Genomic DNA, 13,671 nt, shown 5'->3' on the forward strand with positions numbered 1-13,671 from the left:
GCATCTCTGGAGAACATGGATAGGTGACATTTCGGGTCGAGACCCTTCTTCGGACTGGATTGGTGACGTGTCGGGTCAATAGCCTTCATCAGACTGGATAGGTGACGTTTCGGGTCAAGACCCTTCTTCAGATTGGGACCTTTTCAGACCAGCCGAAACGTCACCAATCCAGTCCGCCCATGCTGCCCGATCTGCTATATTACTCCAGCAACCTGTTCTTTTGTGACGTACTTCAGTATTATTTGTGACACTTAATAAGTGACAAGAATAGGGTGTTAAGTGAAGTGAAACATAAATCTGAACTCAATGGAATGAACATTTCACACCTGTAGGCATTTGACCTCCTAAAATTACAGAACAAAATGAAAAGGAAAGCACATGCAAGGTTTAGGAGATGGAATAAAAAAGGGCCTTTGAGAATTATAAAGGAGGGAGGAAAGAACTTGTGGCAAATCCCAAAATGTTGCAAGGTCTCGACAGCCTAAGCTACAGGAAATGGTTGGACAGGCTAGAACTTGATTGCTTGTAGTGCAGGAGGCTGGTGGGCGTTCTTACAGAGGCAAATTAAATTATGAGGGAATAGAACGAATGAATGCAGAGATCTTTTACCCAGGGTAGGGGAATCAAGAACCAGAGGACATAGGTTTAAGGTAAGATGGGCAAAATTTAAGAGGAACTTGAGGGGCACCATTTTAATTCAAAGCGTGGTGGGTCTATAATCATAATCATACTTTATTAGCCAAGTATGTTTTTCAACATATGAGGAGTTTCATTTGCCATACAGTCATACCAATAAAAATCAACAGGACACACAAAATACATTTTAACACGAACATCCACCACAGTGACTTCCACATTCCTCACTCTGATAGAAGGCGAAAAAAAGTTAAATCTCTTCCCTTCTTTGTCCTCCCGCGATCGGGGGCCTCGAGCCTTCCATTGACGGGACGATCTTACTCGTGTAGCCGGCGGTCAGGCCCTCCGTATCGGGACGATCAAGCTCCTGCATCGGGGGCGGGCGATCTACCGCGTCGGGGCTAGTCGAACCTTCCGCGTTCTTTGGAGCTCCTGACATCGGTCTCTACCTGAGACTGCGAGCTCCTCGATGTTGTAGTCCGCAGGCCACAGTTGGAGCGTTGATCCCAGGCAAAGGATCACATGCTCGGATGGTAAGCCCACGGCCCCGCGGTGGGGCCTCAAAGTCAGTCCCGAGCAAGGCCTCCAGCTCCATGATGTTGGGCCGCACAGCGACCGGAGATACAATCGCATCTCCGGCAAGGTAAGAGATTGAACGAGGAGGGAGTTGAGGCAGATACTATCACATCATTTAAAAGACAATGACAGGGACATGGATAGGGAAGGACTCGAGGGATATGGGCCAAATGCAGCAAAATGGAACAAGCTTGTCATCTTGGTCGGCTTGAAAGAGTTGGGTCAAAGGGTCTGTTTCCGCGCTGTATGACTCAAATAGAAACTATTTAACAAAACTGCAAGAGTTCTAGGCTCTGCAATTATTTGCGTATTCCTCAGTATTGCAATGTCTCACAGACGAATTCACAAGGCCCAAGAAATCAAACTTAGTATCAAACTTAGTTACTTACGTTTCATGTTCATATTAGGAGTCCTGTTCAGAAAATGCATGTACAGCTGCGTTGTGTGAATAAGAATCTGGTCACCACTATATCGAACTGAACGGTACCACCATGTTCCCTACACACATGAAGTAAAAGCAAGTGCAAGATTAATGCAGCACACAGAGATACGGTCTGGCCTCAGTATTCACAGCAAACAAATTATTCAAACACATTAAAGCAAAATGACTTTCAAAATGAAACCAGACTTACCACAACCACAGGAAGAATCACCATGAATGCAAATCCATACACAGCCAAAACCTACAAAATTTAATAAAGGGAAAATTATTCTTTTCTTGTTAAATTTCTAATAGTCCTAAAAATATGAAGTCTCTGAAAATCTTCACAAATTATATTAATAAAATTATTTATAACTATACAATAAATGCATACTTGTCCTTAACTAGAACGTTTAGTTTAGTTTCGAGATACAGCGCGGAAACGTCAGCCCACCGAGTCTGCACAGACCAGCGAGCCTCGCACACTTACACCATCCTACACACACTGAGGACAATTTACAATTTTACCAAAGCCAATTAAACTACACATCTGTTCGTCATAGCCTCAGAATTAAAGGACATTCTTTTAGGAAGGAGATGAGGGGAAATTTCTTTAGTCCGAGGGAGGTGAATCTGTGGAATTCTTTGCCACAGAAGGCTGTGGAGGCCAAGTCAGTGGATATTTTTAAGGCAGAGATAGATTCTGGTGTCGGAGGTTATGGGGAGAAGGCAGGAAAATGGGGTTTGGAGGGAGAAATAGATCCGTTGTGATTGAATGGCGGAGTAGACTTGATGGGCCGAATGGCCTAATTCTACTCCTATCACTTATGACGTTATGACCTAAGGCTGCGTAGATTAGATCCTAACTATAGGAGAGGTTGGGCTGTTTTTTCTGGAGCATCGGAGGCTGAGAGGAGACCTGATAGAAATTTATAAAACTATGAGAGGCGTTGATAGACAATAGACAATAGGTGCAGGAGTAGGCCATTCGGCCCTTCGAGCCAGCACCGCCATCCAATGTGATCATGGCTGATCATTCTCAATCAGTACCCCATTCCTGCCTTCTCCCCATACCCCCTGACTCCGCCATCCTTAAGAGCTCTATCTAGCTCTCTCTTGAATGCATTCAGAGAATTCGCCTCCACTGCCTTCTGAGGCAGAGAATTCCACTGATTCACAACTCTCTGACTGAAAAAGTTTTTCCTCATCTCCGTTATAAATGGCCTACCCCTTATTCTTAAACTGTGGTAAGGTGGACAGTCAGAACTTTTTTTCCCCCCACTGTGGAAATGTCAAAGACTAGAGGGCATAGCTTTAAGGCAAGGGGGCAAAGGTTAAATAAGATGTGCGGGGCAATTTCTTTTTGCAGAGGGGTGGGTGCCTGGAATGTGCTGCCAGAGGGGGTTGGTGGAGGCAGAGGATTGGCATATCATACAGGGAATGGAGGGATGTGGACACACATGCAGGCACAGGAGATTAGTTTAAAATGTCTTCATGTTCAGCGTGGACATCGTGGGCCGTAGGTCAGTTACTGTACTGCATTGTTTTATAGACAATAGACAATAGGTGCAGGAGGAGGCCATTCGGCCCTTCGAGCCAGCACCGCCATTCAATGTGATCATGGCTGATCATTCTCAATCAGTACCCCGTTCCTGCCTTCTCCCCATACCCCCTGACTCCGCTATCCTTAAGAGCTCTATCCAGCTCTCTCTTGAATGCATTCAGAGAATTGGCCTCCGCTGCCTTCTGAGGCAGAGAATTCCACAGATTCACAACTCTCTGACTGAAAAAGTTTTTCCTCATCTCAGTTCTAAATGGCCTACCCCTTATTCTTAAACTGTGGCCCTTGTTCTGGACTCCCCCAACATTGGGAACATGTTTCCTGCCTCAAACGTGTCCAACCCCTTAATAATCTTATACGTTTCGATAAGACCTCCTCTCATCCTTCTAAATTCCAGTGTATGTTCTAAGTATCAGAATAAAATCGCTTGCAAAACCTCAGCGGGTTTGATAGCAGCAGCTGCAGAAAGAGAAACAATTTAAATTGCAGGTCCAGCAACTTTCAGCAGGGTGGCTGAATCTGTGGAATTGACTTCCGCAGACGGCTGTGGAAATCGTTAATGGATATTTTTAATGCAGAGATAGATAGATTCCTGATTCGTGCCAGCGTCAGGGATTATGGTGAGAAGGCAGGAGAGTGGGGTTGAGAAGGAAAGATAGATCAGCCATGATTGAATGGCAGAGTCGACTTGATGGGCCGAATGACCTAATTCTGCTCTTATCACTTATGAACATGAACTGTGAAAGATAGAAATGAAGTTAGCTTTCAGGTTTGGAGGGGATGGGTAAAACAAAGGGAGCAATCGCTGGAAGCTAAGGCTCACTTCTGCAGACTGAATCTCACAGACGCGATCACTCAATCTGTGTTTGGGTTCACTAATGTAGACACCACCATGTAATGAACATTAGATGCATTACACTAGACTGGATGTGCAAACTGTTTCACCGGGAAAGACTGTTTGGGTCTCTGGATGGTGGGTGAGGAAGGGATAAATAGACAGGTATTGCATAGGACCTGCCGGAACACAGTGGTGGTAGAAGAGTGGACTTGGTGGTATACAAAGAGTAATCCCTTTGAAATACAGAAAGAGGAGGAGGAAACAAATCTACTGATGCAATCTTGGACCGAAATAAATTAGCCCAATACGTCTACTGGTGCAATCTAGTTGGATCAAAATGCTGCAAAGATTGATTATTCGTTCAAGTCGACGCACTTCACTAAGTCATATTGGAACATACCAACATGGAGTTCTTCTGATCTACGATCCACGAAGGAAGGGCTATACCAAAAGTTGTAGCTGAAACAAAGGAGTCACTGCCATTAGGTTAGTCATACAAAGCAATCTGATGAAATATGAGAGATCAGGGCATGGTGCACAACAGTACACTGGATTCCTCATTTCGTACTTAGGATGCGTTTGTAGAAACTACAAATGGCAGAGTAGATTTGATGGGCCGTAGATTAGATCCTAGCTATAGGAGAGGTTGGGCTATTTTCTCTGCAGCATCGGAGGCTGAGAGGAGACCTGAACGGAGGCTGAGAGGAACATAGAAACATAGAAAATAGGTGCAGGAGTAGGCCATTCGGCCCTTCGAGCCTGCACCGCCATTCAATATGATCATGGCTGATCATCCAGCTCAGTAACCTGTACCTGCCTTCTCTCCATACCCCCTGATCCCTTTAGCCACAAGGGCCACATCTAACTCCCTCTTAAATATAGCCAATGAACTGGCCTCAACTACCTTCTGTGGCAGAGAATTCCACAGACTCACTACTCTCTGTGTGAAGAAATGTTTTCTCATCTCGGTCCTAAAAGACTTCCCCCTTATCCTTAAGCTGTGACCCCTGGTTCTGGACTTCCCCAACATCGGGAACAATCTTCCCGCATCTAGCCTCTCCAACCCCTTAAGAATTTTATATGTTTCTATAAGATCCCCCCTCAGTCTTCTAAATTCCAGCGAGTATAAGCCTAGTCTATCCAGTCTTTCTTCTTATGAAAGTCCTGCCATCCCAGGGATCAATCTGGTGAACCTTCTCTGTACTCCCTCTAACCTGGACGGAGGCTGAGAGGAGACTAGAAACTACAAATGCATTTGTAAAGACTACCAACAGAATCACCAATTAAATGTGCCGAGATGCATTAATGACAACCCTGATGTGGCAGGAATACAGTGCAAAGCCCTACCCTCTGCACTGCTGTGCTGGAAACCTGGTTATCATCTCCACGGATACTCCAGAGGCAATGAAACAACTCGTGATCACACTGCTGCACAACCAGGTGCAGAGACATTTTAGGGAACCTGTCCACGAGCATTGAAGGGAAAGGTGTGGTTGCTCAGTGTCAAAATGCAGGGCAAAATGCAGTGTCAAAATGCAGATGTATACCCTGAACAGACATCTAGTGTGCGCCATTGCTAGGTACAAGAAGCACGAGTGCATTATGTTGAGAGATAGCCCAGAATCTAAATGTTCGTGCATAACCTCCTGTTAGATGTCAGAGAAGCAGCATTTCTCCCTAGTCCCATTTTACCCAGAGTAGGAAACTCAAGAACCAGAGGACATAGGTTTAAGATGAGAGGGAAAAGATTCAATCTTTGAATCTGGGGGGTGGGGGGCAACTGTTTCAATCCTAGCATTGTAGATATATGGAACAAGTTGCCAGAGGAGGTAGCTGAGGCAGGTACTATAATAGCATTTAAAAGACACAGATTCATACATGGGTAGCAAAGGTCTTGTGGGATATATGGGTCAAACACAGGCAAATGGACTAAAGTAGATGGGACATCTTGGTCGTCATGGACTTGGTGGGCCGAAGGACCTGTTTCCACGCCGTAACCCTAAACTAAACTATCTAGCCAGCTGTTGAGAAATTAACAGCTCTTGGTGTATGACAAAATGGAAGCTTTCTTAAAAAACAATGTACAAATGAACTAGATTTCCATAGTCTCCTTTTCTTTTGCCCAGAGTAAGGGAATCGAGAACCAGAGCATATAGGATTAAGGTGAGGGGGGGAAATATTAAATGTGAACCTGAGGGGTAACTTTTTTTTTTCCACAAAGGGTAGTGGGTGCATGGAACGAGCTGCCAGAGGGGTAGTTGAGGCAGGTACTATCGCAACGTTAAAGGAACATTTACAGGTACATGGATAGTGTAAGTTTAGAGGGACAGGGGCCAAAAAACAGCAAGTGGAACTAGTGCAGATGGGGCATGTTGGTCGGCGTAGGCACGTTGGGCCAAAGGGCCTGTTTCCACTCTGTATGACTCTATAAGATGAAAAAAATGGTGACAAAATACCTTGTGGACCATCTGGATTACCATATTCTTCCCAATTTTTACGGGACTCTTCATCTGTTAAACTGAAAGAGAATTAGCTGCAATATTAAAAACTGGCATCATTAACACTCCAAAGGAACAAAGCAAACTATTAATAAGTTTCGGCGACAATTTACATGGTTGCGATTAACGATAGGCTTGAATCTTTGACCCAATGAACAGGTATCATTATTATCACAGCAAAGCTAGTAAATTGTGTACAAACCAGTGAGCACGTTAACAGAATAGGAAATCTATATAAAATGTCCATTCTTTTAAAATATAACAGGTATAATAACAGGTATAACAGAGCTTTATTTGTCGTTCGGTACCGAAGTACCGAACGAAACTACATAGCAGTCATAGAAGAAAAAAAAGAACACAAGACACATAACCCCAACACAAACGTCCATCACAGTGACTCCAAACACCCCCTCACTGTGATGGAGGCAACAAAACTTCCACTCTCTTCCCCACGCCCACGGACAGACAGCTCGTCCCCGACCGACACGCACAGTCCCCGCACCGGGCGCTGAAACGTCCCGCGGCCGAACCGGGCGATGAAAGGCCCGCGACCAAGCCTTGCGCAGCTAAGTCCCGTGGTCGAGCCGCACCGGGCGATGTCAAGTCCGCAGTCGAGCCGCACCAGCGATGAAAAGCCCCGCAGCCGAGCTGCACCGGGCACTGTTAAGTCCAGCGGCCAAGCCGCACCGGGATGTAAAGTCCAGCGGCCAAGCCGCACCGGGATGTAAAGTCCAGCGGCCAAGCCGCACCGGGTGATGTAAAGTCCAGCGGCCAAGCCGCACCGGGATGTAAAGTCCAGCGGCCAAGCCGCACCGGGTGATGTAAAGTCCAGCGGCCGAGTAGTGAATCTGTGGAATTCTCTGCCTCAGAAGGCAGTGGAAGCCAATTCTCTGAATGCATTCAAGAGAGAACTAGATAGAGCTCTTAAGGATAGCGGAGTCAGGGGGTATGGGGAGAAGGCAGGAACGGAGTACTGATTGAGAATGATCAGCCATGATCACATTGAATGGCAGTGCTGGCTCGAAAGGCCGAATGGCCTCCTCCTGCACCTATTGTCTATTGTACAGCTACAAATATCAAGGCTCAAATTGAAGTAAAAAAACAAAATATTTCAGAAGCAGATGCTTCAATATCCTATTCACTTTATTCCAATTACTTTTAAAGAAAATATAATTTTAACATTTCAACAACTTAGGTTCACTAGTGAAAACATAGACTCAGTCTAAGGATTTTAAATTATACACAACGTGGACTCAGAGTGAGTCCCAAAGCAAATTTGAGGAACCGCACCTCATATTTTGCTTGGGCAGCTGACAACCCAGCAGTATGAATATTGATTTCTCCAACTTCAAGTAACCCTTGCTTTCCCTCCCTCCCTCTCTGTCCGTCCTCCACCCTAGATATCCGACTAGTTTCACTGTCCTTCTGATTAAGTTTGCTGAATGTATGCTCCTTGTCATCCTCCCCTCAACTAACAACGAACCATTCTACATTTCCTTATCGCCGTCTGCTTTGATCTTTCATTTCCACACCTTACCATTCCACCTCTCTAGACACCCTCTCCCCTGACTCACAGTCAGAAGAAACGTCACCCATTCCTTCTCTCCAGAGATGCTGCCTATCCCACTGGTAGTCCAGCATTTTGTGTCTATCTTTGGTGTAAACTAACATATCATATCATATCATATACATACAGCCGGAAACAGGCCCTTTCGGCCCTCCAAGTCCGTGCCGCCCAGCGATCCCCGTATATTAACACTATCCTACACCCACTAGGGACAATTTTTACATTTACCCAGCCAATTAACCTACATACCTGTACGTCTTTGGAGTGTGGGAGGAAACCGAAGATCTCGGAGAAAACCCACGCAGGTCACGGGGAGAACGTACAAACTCCTTACAGTGCAGCACCCGTAGTCAGGATCGAACCTGAGTCTCCGGCGCTGCATTCGCTGTAAAGCAGCAACTCTACCGCTGCGCTACATCTGCAGCTCCTTCCTACTCACTATCCACGTACCTATCTAATTGCTTCTTAAACATGGTGAAAGTTCCTGCCTCAATTACTTCCTTTGGCAACTTGTTCCATACACCCACCACCCTTGCATGAAAGAGTTATCCCTCAGATACCTATAAAATCTTTCACCCTTCACCTTAAACCTCTGCTCTCTGGATCTTGATTCCCCCACTTTGGGCAAGAGACTGCGATCTATTCCTCTCAAGACTTTATACACCTCGATAAGATCACCCCTCATCCATCTGTGCTCCAGGGAATAGAGTCCCAGGGAATTTAACTGATTTATTTTATGGCTGATTCTCTAGTTATTTTAGAATATTGTTTCCACAAGAGTTGAACGTATTGTCACAGGAATCAGCTGCATAAAGGTCAGCCAGTACTAAAATAAATAATTGAACAGCAAGATCAACAGTTAGGAGTGCTTAACTGTTCAATATAGCACCGCCAATTATTCAGAATTTAAAAAAATCAAAGTACGTGGGGCCAGTCAGCATTCAGGATGGAAGTGTAGGGCTTTTCACACCGATTTAGCAACTTAGAGAGCCGACTCAAATTCCAGGGTAAGAGAATTAAATAATGCTGTTATCAAGAGTGGCCAAATACAGTAATTATGCAATCCTGCCCTTCATGGTTTAAGGTGGCTGAGTGCAACTGTGTCAAGATAGCCCAGGCGACTATTTGTGTGCTAGTCACAGAAGTATTCACACATTACAATCGCTCCACATTTTTAAATCTCAACACCTACAGCAACATTTCTTATTTTAACGACGTTTTTTTGGGGGGTTTTTTGAGATACAGCGCGGAAACAGGCCCTTCGGCCACCGGGTCCGCGCCGCCCAGCGATCCCCGCACATTAACACTACACACTAGGGACAATTTTTACATTTGCCCAGCCAATTAACCTACATACCTGTACGTCTTTGGAGTGTGGAAGGAAACCGAAGATCTCGGAGAAAACCCACACAGGTCACGGGGAGAAGGTACAAACTCCGTACAGACAGCGCCTGTAGTCAGGATTGAACCTGAATCTCGGGCGCTGCATTCGCTGTAAGGCAGCAACTCTACCGCTGCGCCACCGTGCCGTCCTAAGTTTTACCTTGCACTAAACGTTAGTCTGTGAATACACCGTGAATGGATCGATTGTAATCGTGCATTGTCTTTCCCCTGACTGGTTAGCACGCAACAAAAGCTTTTCACTGTACCTCAGTACACGTGACAATAAACTAAACTAACTGAACTAAACCAAATCTCTAGGTGACACATCTAGCTCAACATCTTCAGGATAGTAGGCAATTAAGTGCAGTCTGACTGGCATTACTTATAGAGATGTATAAAATTACGAAAGGACTGGACAAGCTAGATGCAGGAAAAATGTTCCCAATGTTGGGGGAGTCCAGAACCAGGGGCCACAGTCTCAGAATAAAGGGCAGGCCATTTAAAACTGAGGTGAGAAAAAACTTTTTCACCCAGAGAGTTGTGAATTTGTGGGATTCTCTGCCGCAGAAGGCAGTGGAGGCCAATTCACTGGATGAATTTAAAAGAGAGTTAGATAGAGCTCTAGGGGCTAGCGGAATCAAGGGATATGGGGAGAAGGCAGGCACGGGTTACTGATTGTAGATGATCAGCCATGATCACAATGAATGGCGGTGCTGGCTCGAAGGGCCAAATGGCCTCCTCCTGCACCTATTTTCTATGTTTCTATTACAAGCACAAAATTAGAGCGACATATACCAGGGCTAGGTAACTGCCCTCATTCCTGCTTTTTTAACCCAGAGATGTCACCACTTACGCAGCGTAGGCTTTTGCGATCCTCATGAACAGGACTTCATCGCCTCCTTTATCTGGGTGATGCTTGAGCGATAACTGACGGTACTGTTTTTTGATTTCTGCCACAGAGGCTCCCTGAGAGGGAAAAAAAAGGGCCATTACTTATTTGTTGAAATACCAAATACTCCATCCCTTACAAAACCTAAACCATCGGATATTTTTGGATACATAATACAATTGTGTTTCAGATTTAATGCAAGGAAATTCACCCATTTTGATGAAGAGATGAAAACTGCAGTGATGGAACATAGGACAGTACAGCACAGGAACAGCCCCTTGGGCCACAAGGTTTGTGCCGAACACAATGCCAAACTAATTTTCTCTGCCTGCACATGATCCATAAGTTCATTAACTTCATACGTTCTAGCAGCAGAATTAGACCATTCGGCCCATTATGTCTACTCCGCCATTCGATCATGGCTGATCTATCTCTCCCTCTCAACCCCATTCTCCTGCCTTCTCCCCAAAACCCCTGACACCCATACAAATCAAGAATCTGTAAGTGCATATCTCTCCAAACCGTGCCTATCTAAAAGCATTTTAAATGCCACTATCATATCTGCTTCCACCACCACTCCTGGCAGCGCGTTCCAGGCACCCAACACCCAGTGCCTGGTCTAAAAAAACAACTTGCTCCACACATCTCCTTTAAACTTTGCTCCTCTCACCTCAAAGCCACGACCTCTAGCCCTTGACATTTCCACCCTGGTTAAAGGGGTCTGACTGCCTATCCTATCTATGCCAGGAGGAGATACATTTTGCATTTCAAAGTTAACAAAAGCAAATTCACCCATTTTGATCGAGAGATGAAAACTATGTTAATCTAAGTTTTGTTTCTAGTTTCATGTATTTTAAAACTAAGACTATGTCTACAATGTACTGCCGTTAATGTATTTAGGTGCCGTCACTGTGGATAAATCTGGGCAAAGTCCATTCTTTTGTTGAAGAGCTAAAAGCTAAAGCTATGCAAACTGGTCACAAACTTTCAAAACTACACACCACCACTTAATGAAGATCAGAACTTTGTGTCCTGCTTGGTCATCATAGGTTAACCAATAATGTTGCATGTGTACTTACTGTTCTACTTTATAATCTCTCTCAAGCAGTTTAGTTTAGTTTAGAGATACAGCGCGGAAACAGGCCCTTCGGCCCACTGAGTCGGCACCAACCAGCGACCCCCCCCCCCCCCCCCTCGCACATTAACACTATCCTACGCACACTAGGGTCAACTCACAATTTTACCAAGCCAATTAACCTATAAATCTGTACGTCTTTGGAGTGTGGGAGGAAACCGGAGCTCCCGTGGAAAACCCACGCAGGTCACGGGGAGAACGTACAAACTCCATTCAGACATCACCCGTAGTCAGGATCGAACCGGGTTTCTGGCGTCGTATGGTAGCAGCTCTACCGCTGCGCCACCGTGCCGCCATGTCCCAGAGAAATACAGTAATTAATTTATGTAACTTTCATGTGCAAAACGCAGTGCTGGAGGAACTCAGTGGGTCAGTCAGCATCTGTGGAGTGAATGTGCAGGTGAAATTTTCAGGTTTGGAGGCTTTCAGACTGATTCAAATTTCAACAGCTTTGGTCTGCACTGGTTCTCCATATATGAGATTTAGAAGACTGGGACCATATTCACCAGACATTGAGACCATGAGAGATCTCATCTACATCGACACATCTTTGTATAATTTTTAACCTCAAGGCCTGCCCAAATCTCATAAATCAAAACATTGAGTTCACTTTTGCTAATTAACAAATATTAAATGTGCTTTAAAAAATAACTTTAGGTTAGTACCATTATCAAAAGATGAGCATATACTTTAGTTTAGAGATACAGCGCGGAAACAGGCCTTTCAGCCCATCGAGTCCGTGCCGACCAGCGATTCCCACACACTATCACTAGCCTATGCACACTTGGGGCAACTTACAATTTCACCAAGTCAATTAGTCTCCAAACCCGTATGCCTCTGGAGTGTGGGAGTCAGGCTTGTATACACTGGAAGTTAGAAGGATGAGAGGGGATCTTATTGAAACATATAAGATTATTAAGGGGTTGGACACGTTAGAGGCAGGAAACATGTTCCCAATGTTGGGGGAGTCTAGAACCAAGGGCCACAGTATAAGAATAAGGGGTAGGCCATTTAGAATGGAGATGAGGAAAAACGTTTTCAGTCAGAGAGTTGTAAATCTGTAGAATTCTTTGCCTCAGAAGGCAGTGGAGGCCAATTCTCTCAAGAGAGAGCTAGATAGAGCTCTTAAGGATAGCGGAGTCAGGGGGTATGGGGAGAAGGCAGGAACGGGGTACTGATTGAGAATGATCAGCTATGATCACATTGAATGGTGGTGCTGGCTCGAAGGGGCCGAATGGCCTACTCCTGCACCTATTGTCTATTGTCAAACTGGAGAAAACCCACACACGTCACAGGGAGAACGTACAAACTCTGTACAGACAGCACCCTTAGTCAGGATCGAGCCCGGGTTTCTGTCACTGCAAGATAGCAACTCCACCGCTGCACCACTGTGTCTCCCCAGTACAGTGATACTATTACCTCTGGGTGTGAAAATCAATTTTTAAACAGAAATATTGAGATTTGTTTTCCAATTTTACAAAGATTATTAGCGTGGCCTACCAGGATAAGGAGCCTGATCTGGATACACTCAGTATGTAGATAAGGAATTCCCTTCACCATTCCCATACTGTCCGACTGCAATGTACTACACCAAAATTAGGCTGCAGTTTCTCTCAGCCTTCCCCACATCAAGAATCAAGCCCTGGTGCAGTACAGTGCTCAGCCAACCAATTACTTTCATCCCAACAATTTACTTAGACACATTTAATTTTAGCGAGACAGTTCAATCGTGTATTGTCTTTCCGCTGACTGGTCAGCACGCAACAAAAGCTTTTCACTGTACCTCGGTACACGTGACAATAAACTAAACTCAAACTGAAACAGATTCAACATAAAAGGCTGGAAATGTCCAACACTGGGGGGGTGGGAGGGGCATAGCAACAAGGTGAGAGGGAAAAAGTTACACAGAGTGGTGGGAGCCGGGAACGCGCTACCAGAGGTGATGGTGGAGGTTGATACGATAGTGGTGTTTAAAAGGCTTTTACATGGGCACATGGAAGTGCAAGGAAGTGGGATGTAGGGCGGCACGGTGGCGCAGCGGTAGAGTTGCTGCCTTACAGCGAATGCAGCGCCGGAGACTCAGGTTCCATCCCGACTACGGGCGCCGTTTGTACGGAGTTTGAACGTTCTCCCCGTGACCTGCGTGGGTTTTCTCCGAGATCTTCAG

At 45.3% G+C, this 13,671-nt stretch overlaps 1 protein-coding gene across 1 annotated transcript in view; it reads right to left on the minus strand.

Annotated features, from left to right (window-relative positions):
- sec63 (SEC63 homolog, protein translocation regulator) overlaps positions 1–13,671 on the minus strand; it is a 118,348-nt gene that overhangs the window by 47,023 nt on the left and 57,654 nt on the right. The window contains exons 4-8 of the mRNA XM_078399871.1: positions 10,334–10,446; positions 6,489–6,550; positions 4,433–4,491; positions 1,845–1,895; positions 1,602–1,710 (exon numbers count right to left, since the gene is read on the minus strand). Coding sequence (XP_078255997.1) covers positions 1,602–1,710; positions 1,845–1,895; positions 4,433–4,491; positions 6,489–6,550; positions 10,334–10,446 — 394 coding nt within the window. The remainder of the gene's footprint in view (positions 1–1,601; positions 1,711–1,844; positions 1,896–4,432; positions 4,492–6,488; positions 6,551–10,333; positions 10,447–13,671) is intronic.

Source organism: Rhinoraja longicauda, chromosome 5 (genome assembly GCF_053455715.1).
Source record: "Rhinoraja longicauda isolate Sanriku21f chromosome 5, sRhiLon1.1, whole genome shotgun sequence".
Lineage (NCBI taxonomy): Eukaryota > Metazoa > Chordata > Chondrichthyes > Rajiformes > Arhynchobatidae > Rhinoraja > Rhinoraja longicauda.